The sequence below is a fragment of the Ostrea edulis genome, chromosome 4 (genome assembly GCF_947568905.1).
Source record: "Ostrea edulis chromosome 4, xbOstEdul1.1, whole genome shotgun sequence".
NCBI lineage: Eukaryota > Metazoa > Mollusca > Bivalvia > Ostreida > Ostreidae > Ostrea > Ostrea edulis.
The window spans coordinates 54,910,064-54,935,666 of NC_079167.1; the positions used below are offsets into that span (position 1 = coordinate 54,910,064).

Genomic DNA, 25,603 nt, shown 5'->3' on the forward strand with positions numbered 1-25,603 from the left:
TCTTCATCTCTTCCGGTGCCCATGGTCTTTTCTTTTTCTTCTTGAAAACCAACAGGAACTCGGATCCTCATGCAAGGTTCCAGTCCTGAAAGTTTGATATAACTCGTAGAGTAAACACAATGTGAATCTTGCACACAAGGACGTTCAGTATTCGCGCAAGGGCTTTGCCATTTAACCCCGAATACGCCAGAGATGGGATCAGGTGCTGGAAGGAGTAGACATCCCTTGCTTACTGGTTACATCCGCCATGAGCCCTATATCTTTATCAGTATAAAACGGAGTAATCCGTAGTCAAGATCAGTATGTAAAGAACGACCTAGCAATTGGTATGAAACAAGTCAGACAACATTCATCGGTCTAACGACCATGGAATTTGCAAAATTCTGACTTTAAAATACTCCTGTAACATATCAATTTTGCCTCGGTTTAAGAATTGATCATACGTGGAATAAGTTCTCGCTTTTCAAATCATTTAAGAGAATATATGCAAGTGGTAATGGAGTTTTGCTACATAAAGATGGAGAAGCTGAAGTCATCCCGTTTGTCATCTTAAGTTGTTAAAGCAATGCTAGCTGTCATTTGGGTGTCGACATTTTTTGTTGCAAAATTGTGATTTAATGATTCAAAATACGGTTTGTAAACTTTTGTTAATTAAAATATTTGTGTTGGAAAACCTACTCAGAGGCTCTGAATGAAGCAAAATTACATTATTGTCTTTCCGTCATCTTCACAAGTCAAGGGTTATTGTTTTGTTACCTCCTTAGTGCGAGGTAACGAATCAACAACCCTTGACCTGTGAAGATGCCTTTCCGTACACAAACTGATTTCTATATAATGCTATATATTCAATAAAACAGAAATCTTTATTTTGATAAAATCTTAAACTTAGTTTTGATTTTATCAATGACTACATATGGTTAAAGTTACATACAAAGCTATCATAACAGGATAGTTTTACAGCAAAATAAAATTTTCAGATTTAGAGCTAATAATACTTTAACGTCTATGTTCAATAGGATGAATCTAAATGTCGACTAGGTCTCAAGGCCATAAATTGAGAATAGACTAAGTTTAGATTTCGAATTTCTAATTTTTCAAATAATTTTCACAAACAAAACGTTCAGTATATAAGTCTCAAGTCTATTCTCAGCTTATGATCTTGATGCTAGAATGTCACAGCAAGATATTTATTCTTATCGCAGAGTTAAGCCTTTGAATGAACTCTGCCTTGTAGAAGTACAAAAACAAGTAAGCTAATGAAGGGGCACAATTCGTGCCAATGGGAATTCCAGCAGATTGTTATAGACTTACGCGGGTTATGAAATTTTTCTGCAATGCTAGCTACCATCATCACCCGTAGTGCAGAACTGTAACTCTCTGAAAGAAATATCTGTTCCATTACAATGTTTCTTTCTGCAGCTACATCATCCAATGAAACAACACAGAAGCATTTTACTGTTTGAATAATTACAATCATATGTTGACGTGAACGCCGTTGTATGTCAGGGAAAAGTACCTTCACATTCACATGATTCCCATGTAAACCTGAAAGATTTCATATTTTCTACGAAGTCTATTGAAAAGTATAGTGCCAAGTATCTTGACCCACTGACACTTTTGTTGGATACGTAAAGGGGTACTTAAAATTGGGCTTTAGTATGATGAAATTTTCCTTAGAATTTTGACTGTCATGAACAAGATGGAATGTTAGGAATCGAAATCATTTTTTTAAAAGACAACTTGATTAAGTCCATTATTGATTGGAAATATATGTCTCAATATTCGTTTACTTAGTAATCTGATAAAAATCCGATTCTTGATCCACACCCAATAGTATGTAGCCACATACCAATAACGGAGCGGATCAAAGATCGGTTTTTAATCAGATTGTTTATTTAGTTACTCCTTGTTTTAGTCTACAAAGGTTACACTCAAATGCATAGACAACGTTAAAAATTTAGAAAATTTATACAGGTTAAAATTTTCCAAGTTTTGGAAGGTGAAGATAACGAACAGTGATCAATCTCATAACTCCTAAAATCAATACAAAATAGAAAGTTGGGCAAACACGGACCCCTGTACACACCAGAGGTGGGATCAGGTGCCTAGAAGGAGTAAGCATCCCCTGTCGACCGGTCACACCCGCTGTGAGCCCTACATATCCTGGTCAGGTAAACAGAGTTATTCGTAGTCAAAATCAGTGTGCTAATAACGGCCTAATAATCGGTATGAAACTTCGTCCAGTGAGATTACTAACAAACGAATTTCTTATTGATCAAAATTATATATGACAGGTTTTACAGTTTTTGACAGCACATGTGAATCTTTGCATTATTCAGGCACGTAGAATGAGAGAGGGCCAGTCGTTTCTTACCCCCTCACCCCACTAATGTTCATTTTTCGTTGTTATTATTATATAAATGCAAAGTTAGTAACTGTTCTGTTAGATATGAAGTTCTTACAATATCTGTATAGGTTTCCGTCTGATTCCTGATTAGAACTTGTCAGATATGTATCAATACGATCCGTTTCAAAAGGATTTACCCCCCCCCCCCTTCTTCGTATGTTGGTCGATTATAAGGTTGGTTTTTCAAAAGCACGATGCAAATCGAGATAAAAAGTGTAATCATTTTTTAGTTGCTTTTTCGATGAAAATAGTCAATGGTACTATTAGAAGTCGAGCTGCATTCCGGATGCACTAACATGTCAGTTTCGTAAATTATGATCTATTGAGCATGCGTGTTACACATTACGCGGTTCATTTCCTGTTCAAGTTCGTTCTCGCTTATTTACAAAAATTTAAGTGTCTAATTTTACTTGTAGCTGATGAAAAAGTAAATAGAAATCTTTTCTTTCGATTTCTCAGAACATTGCCCTATGAATTTGATGACAATGGCATGACAGCAACCCAAACCATGTAAACAAACCGAGGAAAACACACGTTGCTATAAACGCCATTTCTAAAATTCTGCTCATGTATTAATAGCAGAGGTGAGAATAATATTCAGGTATTTGGAAGAAATATTTATGTGGGTTTAATTGGAAATTTCGAAGACTTGAAAGTGCATCGGGACTGGATTAACAAGTTCGTAAACGTACATAAAATAATCCTTACAAATTGCAGAACACAATGGCAGCTGCTGTTGAAAATGATATAGAGGAATTCATTCGAAATCAGAAGGCTAAACTGCAACAAGAAAGACAATACATATCGGTAAGGTTTATGTTTAGGTAGATTAGAACTAAATAAGAGTTAGAACTGACATTATTTTAGAAAGGTTAGATATGTAACGTCTATTTGCATCAGTAAGCATTTGACAAGAATTTATATACCTAATATCAGCTAAGTATTTGAGATGCTATGCATTGTGGTGAATGGATTTGAGGTGTGTGTTTTTATTGCATGCTTTTTGACTTGGTGCTGAGTAGGCTATACTGATAATTAATCAATTGCTTATTTCTATGTTAGTTGTTTATGTGACTGCAGTGTCAGCATATGCTCAAGGTTCATAACAAATTTATCTTAATAGCTAGACTGGACTTAGTATTTCATTAAACACATCCTAGATAATTCAATTTCATAACTAGCTGCACCCCATATAACACATTGTCACTCATTCATAGTTCAGACTGATGCAGACACAGTCACCACAGATTTTGTTCACCAATCACCATGATTATAGCAAGAATAATGCCTCAATAATACAACAAATAGTAGTTCTTTTTTTCATGTGTTTGATTACACTGTACAACAATCATCATTTTTTTTCACACCCTCTTTTCACCACTGCAGTAAAATTGAAAAGGAGCACATTAAGGTGTCCTTAATATTCCTTATTGTTCATTAAATTTCAGAATCAGTGTATGCTATTTATTTTTAGCACAATGATTCTACCTTATATTTGCCACATTCTATTCCCCCAATTTTCATCTACACAGTGATTGACATTACTTTTAGTTTTATAAAATGTGTTCCTAATTCATAAAAAACTTTTTACCCCTAAAATTATCTCCAAGGAGGAGGAGAGAGATGATGACAGGTTGGGACGTAGACAGTGGGACAGACCATCAGAAGTAAATTATGCTAATGAGGTAGGAGGGAGATCAGATGATGCGATCTACAATTTTTTATTCTAAACTGGTTATAATCTAGAGAATAAGAGAATGAAAGATCACCAAATAATAATGATAAGATAAATTAGGCTTGATGTTTTACTGAGACCAGAAGCACAAATGATGAATGGAATTTCAGCGGGCTATATGATACGAGGTAGAAAAGTAATATCATTCTAGTAGCTTGGACAGAATGATTAATTTTCAGAGAGAAAAACCTGAAGGACTACCACTGACAAATGACAAATCAAAATCTAAACAGCAGCAGTTGAGAGAGGAAAGACAAAAAGAATACAATGATTTTTTAAAACAGAAACAGGTACTAAGTACATTATTTTACTGCTTACTTCACAGTCTACAATGCTGTATACTTTTACTTAAAGACTTGTCTTCAGTATTTAAAAGCTACTTCCCTCACCATTAGAAACCCCCTGTTGGTCTCGCTTCTCTATGATTACCTTGGGGTAGGAGGAGCAAGACTGACAGTGCCTATTCAACAATGGTCTACCCTATGTTCCAATTTTTCTAAAAGTCATGTTTTTAGAAAGTTGTTTTTATTTGGTAAGCATATAAGCCAGATCAATGGTACAAACATTTTCATTTACAGTTAAACATGTGAAGCTCAAGCAGCGTCTTTGTAATGAATATATATATATATTAATATATATATATATATATATATATTAATATATATATATATATATATATTTAGAGTAAAACCAGTTATAAAACACCCAGAAGTAATAATATTCAAAAGCGTTCACCATATAATGGACAAAAGAGAGAAAATCCAAAACAGAACACCACTGTTCTCCCTGATCAGAATGAGGCTGATGATAACAATAACATACCTCAGGTGATTATAGGTGGATGTTGTGTTCACACTGTGTGTTTATAGGGGAGTTAATGGCGTTGGAAACATAGTGAAACAGGTGATGGAGATTTTTGGATAAAAAGAATATATGACTTAATTCCATTATTCTCTCCGCAGAAAGTATGAAATTAGAAATTTCATAGGTTTTATGAGGTTCCAATATACTTTGACTTCCCGTGTATTTGCTAGCACTGCACTGGTGCATTTAGGTAGAAGTGAATTCAGTACTTAATTTGTCTAAAAGCCTTAGATTTTGTCCAAATTATCAGTTGAAAGTATTGTAACATTCATGTAAGGTATTCATTACATATAGAAAACATCATTTACATAAAACCATTTATCACAATACATATATGTGTATATAGATTTATATTTACATGTAGTTAGTTTGTATGTGCTACTAAAATTTTTATAATTTTGTAAAATCTACAAAATTTGTTATTGTTTGTTTTGTGTTTTTACTCATGCTAAGCAGCTATGATATGCTAGATAAAAACTTATACTTCCACAGATAAACAAGCTTTGACAGCTTTTTGTCATACTTTAATATTATGGTATTGGTGTTTTAATTATTATTGTAGTTACTAGTGCATGAATGTTAGCATAGCAGGCTTGCATGCAATTTTTTCCCCCATATACATGTACCAGTAGTAAAATTTGATATGTTTGAAATAAAGTGATTTGTAAACAGGATGATTTTTTTTTTGAATTTAGAGATTAATTTGAATGTTCATCTGTCTGACCCTTTTTCACATGTATCTACAATTTTGTAATTGTGAGAGGTAGAATTTTTATATTTAGCATGTGTTTCTCTTGTGTAAGGGCCATTTAATTAACACAGATACCATTGTAGGTGACACACATGTTTCTTTGAACACTCTTGTTTTAATTTGTGGTGAATATTGAAACTTACTGTTAATGAGAACAGTGTGCTTATACATGATTTTGTTGAATGTAAAAGCATCAGAAAGGAGGACTTCGTTCAAGTCCTAGGAAACCAGACATGGATTACAATGAGACGGAACGCCAATTTCAAGAGCAGAGAAGACGTGAATATAATGAATTCCTCAGTAGAGTAAGTACTTGATTGGCTTTTTAAGAACATGTGCAATGTTTCTCAATAATATATAATTTTTTGTGACATTTTACATTCGATTCACTTGCATTCAATCTCATTTTTACAAAAAACCTTGGGGTATATTACCATGTCTATTTTAGAGTTAGCATATTTTGATAGTTCCTAATTGTTGCAAGTAAAAATGTAAAGTCAACTGTATATGTGTGTGTGGCAAAGAAGGGAGAAAAATCTTTGGAGCAATCGGAGATCAAGCGCGGTACATGGCTAGTTAGGTGATCTAACCACTGACCTACCCTGGTCGATATACGAAGTTTGGTGATATCACTACAATATAAGATTTACACCTATACAAAAAATCTTCTTATCAAGGAGATGAAAAAATAATTTTAGACGTTGCATGTGTCCATAAAAACCTTTATTGACAAAATTCTCACATATTGTATAGTGAAAATACCTCCTGGACTGTAAATATTGCATATTTTTTTACCATTGATTTTTAAACACTTAGAAAATGTGCAAGTATCAATATATTATATTTCAATTACAGCCAAAATTCAAGAAAGCCCCAACGCCACCTCAGTCAGGAATGAAGTTTGGAGAGTATGAAGACTTCAGAAAGAGGGTAGCACAGCAACGTAAAGAAGAGTACCGGGAGGAGTTAGAAAAGGTCAGTGTTCAGGGAACATCATGAAAGAGGAGTTAATGAAATGATAAAATAGATTTCACTGTGTCACATGAGTATTCTTCATTGCGTATTGTGTGTTTACATTTGAAATTTTTTTCTCCCTTCTACTTACTAAAAGTTGTTTTCTTTCTCAGTGCCCTCGTCCGAAAATAAATATTTTCTTGACTATTTGATAATAAAACAAAACAGAAAAAGTGAATAGGTTGGTTGTGTTTGTTACAAGATCGCTTTTAATAAGCTAACATGAAATCGACAAAGCTGAAAAATCACCTATAAAATCAGATGAATTCAAAACTGAAAATGGGCTGGGCGGGAGGGAAGGCTAAGGCACAGAAATACAAAAGTGACCTTTGTTGCTTGTAACGAACCTCGCACTGCCCACAGGCACTTATATCGCTTGGGGCCTAATTACTATATATAAGAGTACTCTTATATATAGTAATTAGGCCCCAAGCGATATAAGTGCCTGTGGCACTGCCCGAACACTGACCAGTAGTATATATACTAATTGCAAAAACGCTAGTGCACGAGCTCAAAAACCCGCATATGTATTTATGGGAAATAACGAAAAATTACGAAATGTAAAACGTAAAGAAATGAATATACTTTTGGGCTAATTTTTACTAAATGTTAAATTGTTTTATCAGCTACCTACAGGTTAAGGGCAACAAAAACAGTGAATTTGGTGTTCCTTAGTCCCATTAATGTAATGACTGTAAACAGTAGCTGCAATAATGTAGTCCTCTCTGATTTTTTTTTTTTTTTTTTTTTTAAGGGAGAGGGCTACAACTCCTTAGGATCTCCGTAATGGTGCAAATGCGGGAGTGATTCACTCCCGCAACATTTGCGCTCATTCTAAACATTTCCTGACTTTCTTTACGTAAATAAAATGATATTCTATGTTTCTTAGTCAATATATAAATTTACAACCTGCAACTTTAGATTTGTGAGGCTCTATTCTACCGTTTTCAACAATTTCGATAAATTCCAATTTCTCGATTCATATTTGTGCGCCATGTTTGATGTACTGAAGTTTCAACTTCCGGTTGACAAGTCATTTGCATATGCCATATAAGGTATTTACATCTATGGACAAGTATGGAGGCGAAAGCTATTTCGTCGGTATTGAAAAGGTTTGAATTTAATATCAAGTTAAATACCGAACAGCAGAGTGTAAATTCTTTCTGCAACAATATGATTTCCCTTTCTTTGTCGAAGTGGCTCGAGTAACTACATTTTCGCGCTGATTGTCAATGTTTAGGGTGGGCGGTAAATCTAGTACTCCCGACTCCCGACTGTCCCGGATTGCGATGTTTTATAGATTATATTAAAACCGGCTAACAGAATAACTTCATATTTCTTGGGAACAATCTTTATGTCCAAATTGATTCATACAATTAAAAAAACAACAATATTAATAGGTATAAATACTTAAACTGGAGATGCAGCATACTCAAAAGTGGTAAATCTAGTACTGTGTTTTAAATGCCAAAACCGAAAACGGACATTCTTCATTCTATGCATGATTTTACGAAGAGAATGGTGTTTTTTTGAACGATATTAAACAAATCTTTGTATCTAACGAGAAGTATTGTTTTCTTTTTCACAGTTATTATACTTATATATACAGGTATTTATGATCAAAGCATGGTACAATCTAAAATAGCCATCACATGTTCAATTAATACTTTTGATATGTGCAATTATCACCTCATCCGCGTCAGTGATATCGACAAGAAAGATAAAATGTAATCAGGATTATTCCAGTGACTGTACATCTTAATGAAAGTGAACAAAAAAAAAAACTCTTCTTCTGTGTAAGAACTGCTGTATTGTCAACAAAGTTCCATTAATTCGAGATACCATTAAAATGCAAAGTTTTTTTTTTAATTAATAAAATTTCTCATTATTAGGCATTGTTTTGTCTCTCTAAATTATGGCAGAACTCTTAGCCACATATATCATGTGTTTCCAGGCTCTACGACGTGGACGTGGTTCTACCTCAGAGCCCCCCCCCCCCTTTTTTTTCTTTTTAGCTCTTCTGAGCCGAAGGTTCAAAGAGCTAATGCTATGGCCATTTGTGCGGTGTGCGTAAACTTTTTAGAAAAAGGGTTAAAACTCAAGAACCCCTTGGCCAATTTTTTTTTCAAATTTGTTACAGGGTATCATTGGCCCAAGGGCTTTCATACATACTAAATAGAGGGATGTGACCCTTTAACAAGGGGAGATAATCAGGAAAATACAAACAAAAGTAGTGGTTGCTAGAATATCTTCTTCTCAAGAACCATTGGGCAGATTATCATCAAACTTACACATAAGGATGAGGATATGTTGTAGATTAAAAATTGTTCAAGGCATTACCCTGGGGCAAAGGGCGTGGTCTCAAGGTCACTTCAAAGTTGACCTAAATTTATATTTCCTTAAATCTTTGATATTTTAGTCATTATAAGGACTAGGATCATCAAATTTTGACAGTTGATGCATCTTAGGACCTTGTGTCAAGTTGTCTCAAAAGTAGGTCACGGTGACCTACTTTTTGAATTTTGCAGGTATTTATTTTAAAATTAATTTTGATGCATATCTTGGACACTTTGAAGCCTATGATCATCAAAACTTGTCAGTTGGTGGATCATGGGACCTTGAAATGCGTCAACTGAAAAATAGGTCACCGTGACCTACTTTCTGAATTTTATGGCTTATCATTTATAGATATATTTTAAGTTGTTATTTCAAATACCGAGAGGTTTAGAATCATCAAATCTTGTAAGTTGATGCATCTTGAGGTCTTGAAACATATTTATAAATAAGTAGGTCACAGTGACCTACTTCTTGAATTTTGCAGATATTCAAATTTCACATTTTCAATTTTAGATGCATATTTTGGGCACTGTAAAACCTAGGATCATCAAACTTTGTGAGTTGATGCGTCTTCAGTCTTCGGTTTGTGTCGACCAAAAAGTAGGTCACCGTGACCTACTTTTGGTATTTGACAGCTAAATTACTATATTTCAGACACTATTTGACCTACAATCATCAAACTTTGTTAGTTGATGCATCTTGAGTCTTCGAAGTGTATCGACCAAAAAGTAGGTCACTGTGACCTACCTTTGGCATTTGACAGTTATATTTATATATTTCAGTCACTAATTGACCTACAATCATCAAACTTTGACAGTTGGTGGGTCTTGAGTCTACGGAGTGTGTCGACCAAAAAGTAGGTCACCTTGACCTACTTTTGGAATTTGACGGCTATATTTATATATTTCAGATACTATTTGACCTACAGTCATCAAACTTTGTCAGTTGATGCGTCTTGCATGTTCGAAGGGTTTCGACGAAAAAAGTAGGTCACCTTGACCTACTTTTGGAATTGGACGGCTATATTTATATATTTCAGATACTATTTGACCTACAGTCATCAAACTTTGTCAGTTGATGAGTCTTGCATGTTCAAAGGGTGTCGACCAAAAAGGGTAGGTCACCTTGACCTACTTTTGGAATTGGACGGCTATATTTATATAATTCAGATACTATTTGACCTACAGTCATCTAACTTTGTCAGTTGTTGGGTCTTGCATGTTTGAAGGGTGTTGACGAAAAAGTAGGTCACCTTGGTCAATTTGACGGCTATATTTATATATTTCAGATACTATTTGACCTACTGTCATCAAACTTTGTCAGTTGATGGGTCTTGCATGTTCGGAGTTTGCTGACCAAAAAGTAGGTCACCATGACCTACGATTGGAATTTGACAGCTATATTTCAATATTCAGATACTAATTGGCTTAAAATCATCAAACTTTGTCAGTTGATATTTCTTGGGTTCTCAAAATGTGTAAACCAAAAAGTAAGTCACATTGACCTACTTTTTTTGAATTCTTAGGATTTAATTAAAGATTTAGAATACTAAGAGGCTAAGAATAGAAATGGTGGGGTTGTACAATTTATCAGAAGAGCGATTCTTGGCCCTTGGGCCTCTTGTTTTTTTTTATTATTTTTTTTAATTTCTGAATTTAATTACTTCATAGACTTTCTGTAACACGTGTAATTAACTTGTTCAGAAATTAAAAATAATAATAATAATAAAAAAAAGGGGGGGGGGCTCTGAGGTAGAACCATGTCCACGTCATAGAGCCTGAAAACACATAATTCATGTGGCTAAGAGTTCTGCCATAATTTAGAGAGACAAAACAATGCCAAATAATGAGAAATTTTATTAATTAAAAAAAAAACTTTACATTTTAATGGTATCTCGAATTAATGGAACTTTGTTGACAATACAGCAGTTCTTACACAGAAGAAGAGTTTTTTTTTGTCCACTTTCAATAAGATGTACAGTCACTGGAATAATCCTGATTACATTTTATCTTTCTTGTCGATATCACTGACGCGGATGAGGTGATAATTGCACATATCAAAAGTATTAATTGAACATGTGATCGCTATTTTAGATTGTTCCATGCTTTGATCATAAATACCTGTATATATAAGTATAATAACTGTGAAAAAGAAAACAATACTTCTTGTTAGATACAAAGATTTGTTTAATATCGTTCAAAAAACACCATTCTCTTCGTAAAATCATGCATAGAATGAAGAATGTCCGTTTTCGGTTTTGGCATTTAAAACACAGTACTAGATTTACCACTTTTGAGTATGCTGCATCTCCAATTTAAGTATTTATACCTATTAATATTGTTGTTTTTTTAATTGTATGAATCAATTTGGACATAAAGATTGTTCCCAAGAAATATGAAGTTATTCTGTTAGCCGGTTTTAATATAATCTATAAAACATCGCAATCCGGGACAGTCGGGAGTCGGGAGTACTAGATTTACCGCCCACCAATGTTTAGGCTTTTCATTAAATCCACCCACGAGCGGTACCTCGAATTACCGAAATGCCCGTGATTTACCGAAATGCCCCCAGAAATTACCGAAATGCCCCATAAAACTACCGAAATGCCCCTTCCAACGTATAAATTAGAGCATATTTAGTTTATATATTTTCAATTTTGATAAGAGAATTAAAGGGAGAAAAGCTTCGGTGATAGCTCCTCAGATTAGCACAGAGGTTACAAGATTTTTGCTAGAGTTATCGTTCTTTGAAATATCGCTAATGCGAGAATTGAACACAATTTTCTATATTTACAACCACAATTTGGCATTTTCTTATCAAATTTGAACATATATAAACTAAATATGCTCAAATTTATGGGTTGGAAGGGGCATTTCGGTAGTTTTATGGGGCATTTCGGTAATTTCTGGGGGCATTTCGGTATATCACGGGCATTTCGGTAATTCGGGGTACCCCAACTTTGTGCTCGGGCATGTCTAATAAAGGTGTTTTTCATTAAATATAATGTACAGCATGCAAAATTCTTCGTCTGCTCCGCCATGCTTGTTATCTCGAGATCTCGTAGGTGGGTAAACAACATTTGGGACTAATGCACAGAGTTTATTATCGGTTATTCATAAAATTATTTTGCACCATTACGGAGATCCTATGGAATTGTAGCCCTATCCCGAAAATGTCAGAATAAAAAAAAAAAAATGGATAGGGCTACATTATTGCAGCTAGTAAACAGTAATACAGCTCAAACAGTCAAGATAGGAAATAACATCATAGAAGAGGTTGAGGATTTCAAATATCTAGGCCGCATGTTAAGTAACACCAATGGGACGGCGAAAGACATCAAAGCCAGAATAAGCAAGGCGAGAAACGCATTTTGCCACCTGCAATCCATATGGAGAAGTGGGTCGATCAGTATGAACACCAAACTGAAAATATACAACAGTAACGTGAAATCTGTGTTACTCTATGGGGCTGAATGCCGGAGAATAATACAAACTGACATGAAAAAACTCTCCTCATTCCATAACACCTGCCTCCGAAAAATCTGTAAAATCTACTGGCCCAAAAAGATATCGAATAAAGATCTATATCTTAAGACCAAACAGTGCTGCATGGAGATGGAGATTAAAAGAAGAAGGTGGCGTTGGATTGGGCATGTTCTACGAAAAGGAGGAGAAGATATCACTAAGTTTGCTCTGAGATGGACACCTGATGGATAGAGAAAAAGAGGACGCCCAAAAGAGACATGGTGAAGGATGGTAGAACAGGAGATGAAAGATATAGGGAAGACCTGGGGGGAAATAGAAAAGAAAGCAAAAGACAGGCAGTTGTGGCGTCAGCTGGTTGAGGCCTTATGTGCTGATAGGCATGAAGAGGATAAGAGGAAGAGTCCCATTGGGACTGAAGGGTGAAGTCAAAAGATATAAAAATGATATAATCTTTGAATTATTCATGACTTTCAGTTCCAGGGACTGACACTAACGGCTGTCCGATTGTCCGGGACAACTTAAAACGGTGGTCGGACAACTAAGTTCTGTAGTTTACCTGTCCGATGGGACAACCAAAAATAAATGAAGGGTATCCGTGAAATTTTAATAAATTCTACGTGAAAAGAGTCCTTAAAGTTTTTGAAGTACATCTCGTCGATAGAAATAATCTGATAATCAATATGGCGTTTTTCTGGTTTTCCCTGATCTAAATTTAGATTGTTCATTAATATCGACCAATCAGCTTCACTGTGTATTTTAATCGCGCCAATCAGATGTCTCTATTGTCGCGGGATTCTTGGAAGTGAACAAACAGATATAGAACACTTTTTCCGAAGTTAAAATTGAATAATTTTTACGAAAAACATGTCCAAAATGAAAAATACAATAAGTCACTGTGCAATTTGCTGCAGATCTGGAAGTACATAAATATGGCTCAACTTCTGTCTGTAACTAAGTGTTCTGCCTGCAAACATTAAGGTAAAAATGTATATACATAGATTGCTGTCTGAGTGACAGGAGTTTTGAAACCATTCAATACATTATTATTAATTAATGATTTCACATGGAGATCACAAGAAAACCAGGGTAACACTATTAATAAAAAAACACTCATGAGAATGTAATGCATATACATTACAGTTTTTTGTTGGTCAGTTTCGGACAAGTACATTTTCCATTCGGACAACCTAAATTTCATGTTAACTTGTCCGAAGGGACAGGTTGGTATTAAAATTAGTGTCAGTCCCTGAGTTCTAGTAAACGAACTGTGTGCATAGTCATATAATGTAATTAGCAAAGTCTCCACTAAATTTCATTTAGATATTCATGAGGAAATAGCTATCATTACAATTTATAGAGATATCAAAGCAAAAACATTGGAAATGTAAATATTGAAATATATCTGCACCCAGAAAAGAGAGCATGGAGGCCTTGACCAAAAATTTGAAATTCATTGCCCCTGGCTGAGGGATTTTAGTGCTAGAGAGGGTTGCTATAGCTCATATAGTGAAAAGGCATGAGATCATTGAAATTCTTCTTGATTCTCGATCCGAATTTCTTGAAATATACTTAAGTTTTAACTTGGACTTGAGTCTGAGATTTTACTTAAATTTTGACCGCTCAAATGAAAGAAAAGTCAAACTTAATTTTGAGATTTTTCTGAGAAATCCAAGACAATTTGAGTGCATTACAATGAGCATAGAATGCTGTACTGAATGGTTCAGGACTCAGGCTCCAGAACATAGCTGCTTGATGTTTTATAACAAAGAGTTTAAAGACCTCTACCAAAGTAGTGAAATTCAGACCCCAGGACAGAGCTCTATGTATCATACAGAGAAATGCATGACAGTGTTTGAAAATCTTCTTGTCTTTTAGTATCCAGCAAACAAGTTAGGTGCAGAGTTATAACCCCTGCAAACAAAGTTTTGTTGGTATACTGGAATATTGGAATCGCTAGGTCAGTCGACCTGTCTGTGTATCATCTAACCTTCTATCCTACATTGTATCAGTGTCATAACTTGAAAAGCAGGCCATGCATACATTACATCTGAAAGGATGCTAGAGAATGTGACCCTGAACCATGGGCATTTGGCTAAAGTGAAAATAACATGTAAAAAATATATAATTATAAATACTTTCATGTATGTGGTCCAAAACTTTGTAATGCAGATATTTTAGAATCTCAAGGTTATTTATCAACAGACAACATGAATCAAAGTCATGGTAATTAATATTGTCAAGCCACGATTTTGTAATGGCTGGATGTTAGAGGGTAGTGATGAAACGATTGTCGCCCCGCTTTTATATTGTGACGTGTGGGGAAGAGTCAAAGCGGACTCTATTAAAAATGGGAATTCAGTGACACCAGCTAGTGTCGCTGCTTTGCCTACCATTTACAACTTTATTTTGCTGATCAAAATAGGATTCAATTATTGGATGAGTTTTCTTCAAATTAATCATGACTACTTTGATGCCGATTTGAATTTTGTGTATTTGTGTGCTGATGTCATGTGCAAAGAAATCAAATGGCGAGGAAGGCGGTCAAAGTGATGCTTCATTTGTCAGTGTTAGAGTTTATACACGGCAATAGCATCGCATTGGTCATGATTAACTTGAAGAATAATCATCCGATAAATGAATTTTCACATCTTGGATGGTAGATTCGCGAAATAAAGTTGTATAAGGTAGGCAATACAGCAACATCAGTTGGTGTCGCTGAATTCCCACTTTTCAATATAGAGTCATCTCTGACTCTCCCCGTCACATGTCACGATATAAAAGTGGGGGCAAGGGTCGGAGGAGTATTGGATTAGCTGATAACTTGATATATATCCTTACCTAGGGAAAACCAAGTCGGACGTTTGGAATTTTTTGGGGGGGTTTCCTTAAACTAAAGCCAATCTAGATGTCATGGCTAGAAAAAGACCCATTTCTTTCCTTGTTAATAGGCTAATAGATGTGTGTATGTTGCACATATCCATAAAACTAAAATGAAATAACCCAAAATATAGACATATATTAACTACAAGTAAATACCGATTATATTGATCATTGATCGATACAGTTTTTCAGATTTTGACCGATTATCAATAATAAATTTTAAAAAATTTCTGATTATTCTACACTATTAGAGGGTCGTACTTGACACATAGATTGCTCACAACCCATAGTGTGTCATGACCTTGAACTAAGGTCATTTGGCCAAGGTCATTTTCATTGGTAAAAATGTTAAAAAAATATCTTGTTCCATGTCGTAACTTTGTAGTGGAGAAATATTAGACAATGATCCTTTGAATAAAGTTTGCTTTTAAGCAATGTATTATGACCATGAACCAAGGTCATCTGTCCAAGTTAAAATTCACTAAGAAAATTAGGTAAAGAATTTCTGTGGGTCATAACTTTGTAATGGAAGGACATGGAAGTTCATACATGGTACAGAGGTTGCTTATGATGAGACAGTGAGTCATGACTTGGGATTAAGGTCAAATGGCGAAGGTCAAGGTGACTTGTGAAAGTGTTAGAAATATTTAGTTGCAAGCCTGTAATGGATAGACAGTAGAATTTTGAATATGGCACAAGGGTTGCTTATAAATCAGATATTGTGTTTTTACATTGAGCCTTAACTATTTAGCAAAAATCAGATTTTTGTGAAGGAGAAATATAAGAAAAAATGAATATTAATTTGGATCATAAGAAGTTTGAACTAAATATATTCTCACTGATTGGTCAACATGCAACACTTTTGTTGTGTGATACTTAAGTGACTGTTAAGTCCCATGGACCTAGCAGTATCCTTTCAGTGAAACCCAAAGAGAACTATGGGTTTATTAACTGTACATCCATCAGCTACTCTGCTTCATTTTCTGTAGTTTTGGCTTCTGCAGAGCTGGTTATATTTTCAGTCTTATATGCATGAAACTAATAAAATTTGTTTTCCACAAGTGTTGGGATCTACACGAGACATGTAGTGTTCCTGTAATGCTCTCAAAGTGTTCTTTAAAATTGTAGACGTATACATGAGATACTATTGTAGAACACACATTTTGAAAACTTGATTATTTTGTTTTTAGCAAACTTTAGAACAGGCAATAACAAAGGCTAGAGGAAAACTGGATATAAGTATACCGAGGAATCATCAGAATCCACAGGCTGTTTCTCAGGAAGACGTCAATCGGTTATCTCAAGAGAAACAAAGACGAAATATCCGAGATAAAATGGTGGAGGATAAGCGAATCAAGGAATTTGAAAGAATGCTACACATGCACCATGAAGACAAACTTACAGATTATATGGAGGAAGTAAGTGCTATTGGATTGTGTAATTATTTTTGCCTAAATATTTTTAAAGTTGATTTAGTGAATACTGGTATATGTATAGGTAGAAATTTTTTAGATTGATATTATTAATGTGAAATGAGAAGGGGTATGGGGGCTTTCATTAATTTGATATTGATTTTTGCACTGATAAAGGGGCATTAATTGTGAAAGTGATGGCAACCAATTTTTTCTCTCAAAATCTCTTAATGGCATAGGAATATATTTTAATGACTAATGATAACGTTCAATTTGTACAAAAACAAGAAAAACCTAATAAAAATATGTAAGGTAACCTCTCTTAGTATAAAGAAATATATAAGGAAGAATTATTTTGCAAGACAATAATTATTTAATCAACAAAATTACATATTCATGTCAAAGTGTTTGAAATAATTAAATACTGGTGTTATTACAGAAATATATGAGATAGAGCAATTTTCAATGATGATAAAATTACAGCTTAGCTGTTTGACAAACTTCAACATTTCTCACGGCGGGGATAATGACATAAAAAAACTTGCCAGAATAACTGACACAGTAACTGTAAAATTATATAATATTGTACTAATGTAACAATATTTTTTACACAAGTTTTAGAAAGTGAAATCAATAAAAGATGTATTTGATATTTTGCAGTTATAAAATGCATAACAATTAGTATGTCTAAATTCATTAAATTTGGATTTGAACTGTGCCTAAAATTGCTCAGGTTACATATTTATTCATAAAAGATCTCCAGCGGCAGGGGGCCTATACCCCCGCCTTACTATTTTCCATTTTATAATGTTGGCAGCTCTGAGGCTAATGCCCCTCTAAGTCTTTGTGCTGTATGAGTGTACAATGGGGGGTGGGGTGGGGTGGGGGTTTTCATTAATTTTAAATTGCTTTTGCACTGTTAAAGCTGTATGGTCTGAATTACAATATTTTTTTCCATCTCGTAAAAACGCTATTAAATCATCGCATGTAAGTAGTTATGAGGCTTTGTGACATATCATACATTATTTCACCTGTTTTAACCAAATTTATTTGATTTTAAATCGAAGTTTACAAATAACCGTGTCACTCTGCCATATCAAGTGACCAGTTCAAACTTTCAGATCATCGGTGGTCTTATCTGTGTAAAGCTGTGTATTTTGTTACAACAGTACTGTGCCATAAGTTTAATAGAAATAAAAATATCAAATGCCTCTTAGTTATTCGTTGTTTTAGGCTCTTTCAGCCTTAAAACTAGACAGCTGCGTATGAGTTAATACATCATGTTGGGATTCCCCTGACGCGCGTGGGTCTATTTATAGACGTCTAACACGGCATAATTTATGGGATGATTTATATATGTACCACACTATATTTACTTTCTAAATAATATTTTCACTGTTTTCTTTTACATGCAGATGTTTTCAAGCATGTAATTAAGGGAAAGTTAATAACTTTATAAAGTAATTAATCTGCTTTAAGGTAATTATGTACTAAAATAATATATGAACATCGGGTCATACAGCTTTAAGTTTTGATGCTGTATGAGTGTTTAATTATTATATTTTATATGGGTTTACAATTATTTTACAAATTTTAAGGTGTGCTTTTTTGTTCATTGTTTTGTTCTATTATATGCTATTCAGTTTTTGCCTTTGATGTGCTTTTTTTTTTTTTTCATGAAACAGGAAAGAAATCGGATTTTAGAAGATTATCCATTAAGAGAACAAGACATACAAGCCATGTTCCAAAGGCAAAGAGAGGAGAGGGAAAAACAAAAACAGAACGAAGAAAGAGAGAGAGAAATACAGAGAAAGCAATTCGAATTTCAGAGGAAATTAGATGATAATTACGTACGAGATAGTGGTGACTATGGTTACCAGGTATTTTCCATGCAATATACTGAATATTGATGTCATCATGAATAGATTAAAGTTTATTGCTAGTAATTTTTTTTTTTTAGATTTTAGTATGAACCTTAAATCTTGTTACATCTACATGTTTTGAGAAAGATTGACCACTCATGGCTTTTAACAAAACTTCCATCTCTGAAGTCTTGACATCCAAGTAATAGTGTGGTAATGTAGGGATGATAAATTGGACAAAATCCTAGGCTTGTTTTCGAGTGGCACATTTTGATTTTATACATGTATGTTGTTGCACATGGTGAACGTTTTTGTTCTTTCTATTTTTGTTCCCACTTGTATCAATGGTGATAACTGTTTTGTTTGATTATTAAAGACCCCCATGTGAATGGTAATAACTGTATTGTGTTAATAATAAAAGACAGCTAATAGTTTCAAACTTATGGCATTGGATAACGTGAAATGATGACTAAATTTTGAGAATTATACTTTTTAAGGGAAGAAATGCAGCTAGATCTGAACCCCCAGTTCGTCGAAATGACCAGTATGATGCCCCGCGGCAGCAGTCTGAATATGTCCCTCCCAGGCGGGGGGACTACTCCCCACCAAGACAGGACTACTCCCCAAGACGAGACGAGAATGAGGGATTCACAGATAGGTTGCACCAAAGATATGAGGATGAGAGGCGACAGGAATACCAGAATTATGTACAGAAGGTTGGTGAAAATGGCTGAAAACTCACCATTGTCACATGACATATTCCTGGCTAAATACTGCCAAGGTATTTTTTTTTCAAAAACTTCAATGAAGCTTGGGGTTTGGTATCAGTTCCAAAACCTAAAAGATTGACCTCTTCATAGATGGAAATATCTTCATAGAATATGCCAAGGTAGTTTCTTTTTTCAAGGCAGATGAATTAGACATCAGTTCAAATTTTCTATTTAGTCTGAATCTGACCTTCCCTTCAGTCATAGACTAGGTGGATATGAAACGCAGAGAGAAAAGCTGAAAATTCAGAGAATACGGGAAACCCAGCAATACATGGAGGAGGTAGCTTCCCTTTTCCCTTGGGCACATTCTCCTGTATTTCTGTGTGCAGTTCCTAACAATGTCTCCTTTGTTTTCTGACAAATACGATGTGTAAAATCATATCGTTTTTATATGCCCGTCTTTTGACGGGACATATTATGGTACAGCGATGTCTGTCCGTCCGTCTTACCGTCCGTTTGGGGTTTACTCTTTATAATTTCATTTCCCTTTCACATATCATGCGGAAACTTGCTGTGTAGCTTCTTTGTGGGTCACTCTAGATCATACTGCAGTTTTGATCCATTTCGACCTTTTTTCCAGGAGTTTTGCCCTTTATTTGGAAATAATTATTATATGGAGGGTACATAATTTGTCTGCCCTACTCCTCCCAGTTTTCAAGTGAAAGCCTTCTTATTTTGTGGAGTGTTTGTATGGGTATTGAAGATGTGCATGTGGGATGGATTTTGATTTCCTACAATTTTTGAAAAAATTACAGGTTGTTGAACTTAGTCAATTTGGAAATTAATATTCTATGGAGGGTACATAATTTGTCTGCCCAATTCCTCCCACAGTTTTCAAGTGAGGACCTTCTTATTTTGTGGAGTGTTTGTATGGGTATTGAAGATGTGCATCTGGGGAAGGATTTTGATTTTCTTCCATTTTTGAAAAAAAATACAGGTTGTTGAACTTGGTCCATTTTGAGGAAATCTTGATTTTTAAGCTAAGACCCTTTATTCATATGAAAGTTTGTCACAGGCTCATGATGGCTGATACTACCTGAAGCAAAGTTATACAAATTATAGCACAAGAAAACACCCTATGTAAGCATTTCACGGGCGTATTATGTACCGTTTGCGGTACTCTTGTTAAACACTTGGAAATCAATATTTTTCTTTGTGTCTTCTGTGACAGAATGCTAAAATTTTCTGTTGTATCTTGACAGTTTTGGGAATCTTTTTTTTATGTTGGTGCTTATTTCTTCGAAATTATTCATCTGGTTTGAAAAATACTTTGAAAGATAGCATAAGTTAAGCAGTTGCCGACAGTGTGATGCTCTATGGAATTCAAATTCTCTGCATCGTTAGTTTTTCCTTGAATTGCTTAACTACTTAATTTCCTCATTGCCTTCATTCTTTGTAATTACCTATAGTTACATGTGTATTGTACTTTAATACTGTTTTTGTACATAACAAGTACATATTTTTGTGATGATTGCTTGCACAAACATTTTGTTTATTATACTGTATGGTTGATTTGACCAATATAAATATATCATGTTTGCATCAAGATTTCAGAATTTTGAAATTGATTTTTCATGTAAATGAACACTGCATGTTTGAATGAGTTTTGTTACTTTGATTTTGTTATCAATGCACCAGAGAAATGCACAAGCCACAAATCGTAGCTGGAATGAACCAGATGACACTGAGAGTGGTCTCCCTTTAACAAATGACTTTAAACATAAACAGCAGATGGAATTGGAAAGAAATCAAGAATATAATGAGTTTATGAAAAAGGTACTAATTGTGACTTGTTTTCAATTAGAAAATTATGATCAATTTTGTTGTGTATTGTTACAAAAGAAATTAAGCCGATTTTTCAGAAATTGTTATGCTTTTCAAAATTAGTTTTGATGTACATGTATATGTTGGATATTTCAAATGAAATGAACCTGATCTGCTTGGTTTAAACACACTCTGAAATAGTCTAGTCAATCTAGCAAATCACCTCAAAGTAATTGCAACAGAAACAAACTCGACGGAATTTAATAAATAAAAGCGTGATTAACAACATACAAAAAATCGGACAAAATCGGACAATGGGAAATATTTAAAATTTAGACTTAAATGTTTTAGTAAACCATCAATATTTTGTGATGTTTACGGCACGCCGTACCCGTAAAGGGGAGTAACTTAACTTGACAGTAATCGGAATAAAGTTATACACGACGATCTAAAGTGCATGTAATAAAAAACGCGATTAAACAGCTTAACAGTTGTATTAAAAAGGTGATTTTAAGACCTTCTATATACATACAATATTGCTCAGTATCTCATATTCTTTGCCGACTTCCATTCCCGGGGAACTTTCGCGAATAAAGCTTCAAAATATTTTGTTTGACCCTCTACTGAATTAATTTTAATTATAAAACACAATATTTACTTTAGAAGTTATGAATAATCAATTATAAATGAAATCTTAAAGAATTAGTGTCAATTTACAAGGGGGAATTACGGTTGTTAAAAAAGAAAGTATGGAAAGCCATTCGGGTTAAAAGTTTCAGTTATTTTGTATCTTCATCATTTGAGCAAGCGTTTTGTATTAAAAACTTTTATAAAACTAAGTAAGTAAAGCATTTTTGCTTTTTCTTTTTCAAATTCAGGTTTGGGGAGTCATTCATGGGTAATAATAATGATAATAAAACATTGATAATATAAATAATAAAAATGAATGTAAGTAAACACTTGTGCATAGTATCATGATTTGATGTAAAATCGAGTAGTTACTCTTTCTAATTAGTCTTGGGCTCACGACCTGTGGAACCACATCTCCTAGCAGCATGCGAACAGCGCGCTAGACCGCCCGGCCATCTATTCAAGACAAAACTTGTTTTCGATGACAATGGAATTCTCGCCACGCTGGCACACGATCATTGAGAATGGAAATGGCATACAGTTATTTATCGTAAATTTTAGAGGATCATACAAAATGCACATTGTGTTTGAAATGTCTATATATAAAGCACAGAAATAGCAACGTACTCTGAAATAAACATAACTGCCCTAAGGGACGAAATCAATGTCGGATGAAAATTTAAATTCAATTAGTTAGGGGGAGGGGAATAAAAACTCCCGCAAGTTTCTGTCATCCAACATCGATTACACTTTAGTGGAAAAAGGAAAAAGACAAGCGACTGTTGAATACCACATAATATTTAAAACATATTAATGAACATTTAATAGATTTAATGTACACTTTCATTTGTGAATAAACAGTAGAAAAGGTATACAAAGTGTTATTTGTATATAGCATCAAATAATCTATATTATTTATAATCGTTGGTTTTTTTTCTTATTGTTATTCGATTAGTTTCAACATTTGTCATATTAAGTTTTAAAGGGGGGGGGGGGGGGGGGGGGTTCTTGGTGAAAACTATGTGAACTTAGTTTTTTGTGAGACATTGAATTTTTGATCTTGCCCCTAAGTGAAGAATATCGTTAAAACCAGACGTCTTTTTAGGAAACGAAGTTTGTCAATCCTTGCCCTTTCTACATGCATTCACAAGATGCGACACAACGTCAATAATGTTCGGCATCGGAACAGGTCCTGTATAGTCAAAATGTAGACAAAATTCTGTATATGATTAGTTTTTAAATGGAGTCAGGCTACTGACAAACATGTTGATGGTGAAGGGGTTTCAACTGTTTCGTTTAAAGTCAGCATTTTGTGAATTATATGGTCATTATAACAATCTACCTTGCCAATACAACCTATCATTGGGTCAAATCTGTCCGACTTGTTTCATATAGATTGTTAGGCCGTTTTTGGCACAATGATATTGAATAAGGGTAACTCCGTTTGCCTTATTAAGATATAGAGCTCACGGCGGGTGTGACCGGTCAACAGGGGGTGCTTACTCCTTATAGCCCATAGGCACCTGATCCCACTTCTGGTATATCCAGGGGTCCGTGTTTGCCCACCTCTCTATTTTGTATTGCTTATAGGAGTTACGAGATGGATCACTGTTCGTTATCTTTACCTTCCTATATGAGGATTTCATAGAGAAAAAGATATATTCTGGTCTCGATGTCATATCGACTTTGTACGATGGAATACCATAGAGACACTTATAGGAGATTTGCTTTGTGAAGAATTGTCTAACACAATATCATTTTTATAAGTTCAGTCATTGCCACTAACTACAGCTGCAGAAAAGGAGCACTGCAAGAATTTTTTAAGTCATAAAGTGGACTAAAGAAATGATTGATTTGGATCCTTCGAATTGGGGCTTATCACTGCTTTCAGCAATTCTTGTATCCGTTACTATAGTAAAACTAAAATACAAGTCGCGCCAGATAAACTTTTGAACGTTTTTCGCTGTAAATGCAAGGCAAATTGTGACACTAGCCGTTGTACTTTTAAAAACATGGACTGAACTGTACTGCAATTACTCAAATGATCACTTATATAATTATCAGGCACGTAGCAATAATGGCTCTACACCTTTTATCATTATATTCAAAGTTGATAAATTTTTACGTACAGAGGTCGATTTTTAGACAGATTGGTTGCCCTCCCTCCTCTTTTTTTTTTTTAAAATAGCATTGTCGTGAACTGTACAAAGTGGAAGTATAAAATTGAACTGAGATACCCCCCACCACCACCACCACACACACCATCAAGGATTTTTATAACTTTGGATTAAAATTTACTTGTCAATTTTCAGGCAATATTGTGAAATTATCTTCACATCCGCCGCCCCCCCCCCCCCTTTTTTTTTACGATGCTGCGTGCCTGATTCATTTTGCTTTTAATTCTATGTGTCCATTGTTTTAAAAACAGATTACTCCTGAAATTCTCGGTATTAATTGCACAATAATTTGCATAGAACTAAACATCAAATACGGCTATAACACACACACACACACACACACACCCCTCTTTCCCAAACTCTAGAACTTGACGAAGTGCACGTATTAAAGATTTGTTTATAAAATCGAAGAAACTGAACCTTGTTTCGTCATAGATGTAGTACAAACTGTTAAAACTCAGATTAATAAAGAATTTTGTAACGTAAGCTTTACTATACACTGTTTGTTTTAAAATACTACATGTATTTATGTGAAACATAGGACCGGAATGGTAATCGCGCCTCCAACTTCCGATGTAAGGGGAGTAACTACAAAAATGTAGGTCATCTTTTACAGACCATTTTTGAAGGGGCACTTGTTTTGTGTTAACAGTTTATTTTAATGTATAAATCTTCATGTGGTAACTCATATATGCCTAATGGACAGGAAAAAGTATTTTCTTCCAAAATCCAGTTTTTAACGATTTTTGTTGGAAAATGAAGATTTCAGCCCAAAATTCGACAAGGGAAAATAAATTTTGGTGCAGTAAAGTTTAGTTGTGGATTTGGACGTTTTATTCTTAAATTTATAAGATCACTGTCATATCTTCTATAAAACAGTCATTTCCTATCATTTCCAGTTTTTCACTATTTTTGTTTTAGAAAAAGGTAGGTTTTCCTACCTAAAATGGTATTTTTCATATATATTGTCAATAATCTATATATCTTACTTGTTGAGCAGTTTTTAAAATAAATCCTAACTTCAATTTTTTATTGGTAGACTCTAATGTATGACAAAATGTGGGTTTTCTTCTTAAAATTTCAACCTTTAACAATTATATTCAAAAAAGCAAGATTTTACCCCAAAATTACAGTCAAGGAAAGAATATATTCTGCTGTAAAAAAAATTAATCGAACATTTCCAGGTTGAAATTTGAGATATGAAACTTATTTTTACTGTATGTTACATAAAATGGACATTTTCTTCAATTTCCAGTTTTTAGCGATTTTCATGAAAAAACACATCCTTTTACCCCAAAATTCCAATTTTCCCATGGAAATACAAAAGCCGATTTTTAATATGTTGTTTGCATATGTTTTCTTGCATGAATAATCAAAATTTCATTTCTGTTGCAATTAGTTTGAGGTTTTGCTCATTTTTGAGCTAGATTGACTAGACTAAAAAGAAGTTTAACTGTTCAAATAATTATTTTATAGTTTAATTAGAATGTTAAAGCTTTCAATGAAGTGTATGGA

General features: G+C 34.3%; 1 protein-coding gene across 40 annotated transcripts in view; it reads left to right on the forward strand.

The window, feature by feature from the left end:
- Positions 1 to 2,728: 2,728 nt before the first annotated feature.
- LOC125672415 (centrosome and spindle pole-associated protein 1-like) overlaps positions 2,729 to 25,603 on the forward strand; it is an 85,976-nt gene continuing 63,101 nt past the window's right edge. For 25 of the 40 annotated variants that reach the window (XM_056162988.1, XM_056162990.1, XM_056162995.1 and 22 more), the window contains exons 1-12: positions 2,757 to 2,991; positions 3,125 to 3,214; positions 4,018 to 4,092; positions 4,322 to 4,432; positions 4,826 to 4,969; positions 5,949 to 6,062; positions 6,613 to 6,732; positions 16,664 to 16,891; positions 18,571 to 18,765; positions 19,245 to 19,463; positions 19,693 to 19,797; positions 21,156 to 21,293. In XM_056162988.1, the coding sequence (XP_056018963.1) occupies positions 3,131 to 3,214; positions 4,018 to 4,092; positions 4,322 to 4,432; positions 4,826 to 4,969; positions 5,949 to 6,062; positions 6,613 to 6,732; positions 16,664 to 16,891; positions 18,571 to 18,765; positions 19,245 to 19,463; positions 19,693 to 19,797; positions 21,156 to 21,293 (1,533 nt within the window). In that variant the 5' untranslated portion in view covers positions 2,757 to 2,991; positions 3,125 to 3,130. Of the gene's footprint in view, positions 2,992 to 3,124; positions 3,215 to 4,017; positions 4,093 to 4,321; positions 4,433 to 4,825; positions 4,970 to 5,948; positions 6,063 to 6,612; positions 6,733 to 7,504; positions 7,884 to 16,663; positions 16,892 to 18,570; positions 18,766 to 19,244; positions 19,464 to 19,692; positions 19,798 to 21,155; positions 21,294 to 25,603 lie in introns of those variants that run through there. The other 15 variants (XM_056163018.1, XM_056163022.1, XM_056163025.1 and 12 more) reach the window with 7 other exon arrangements.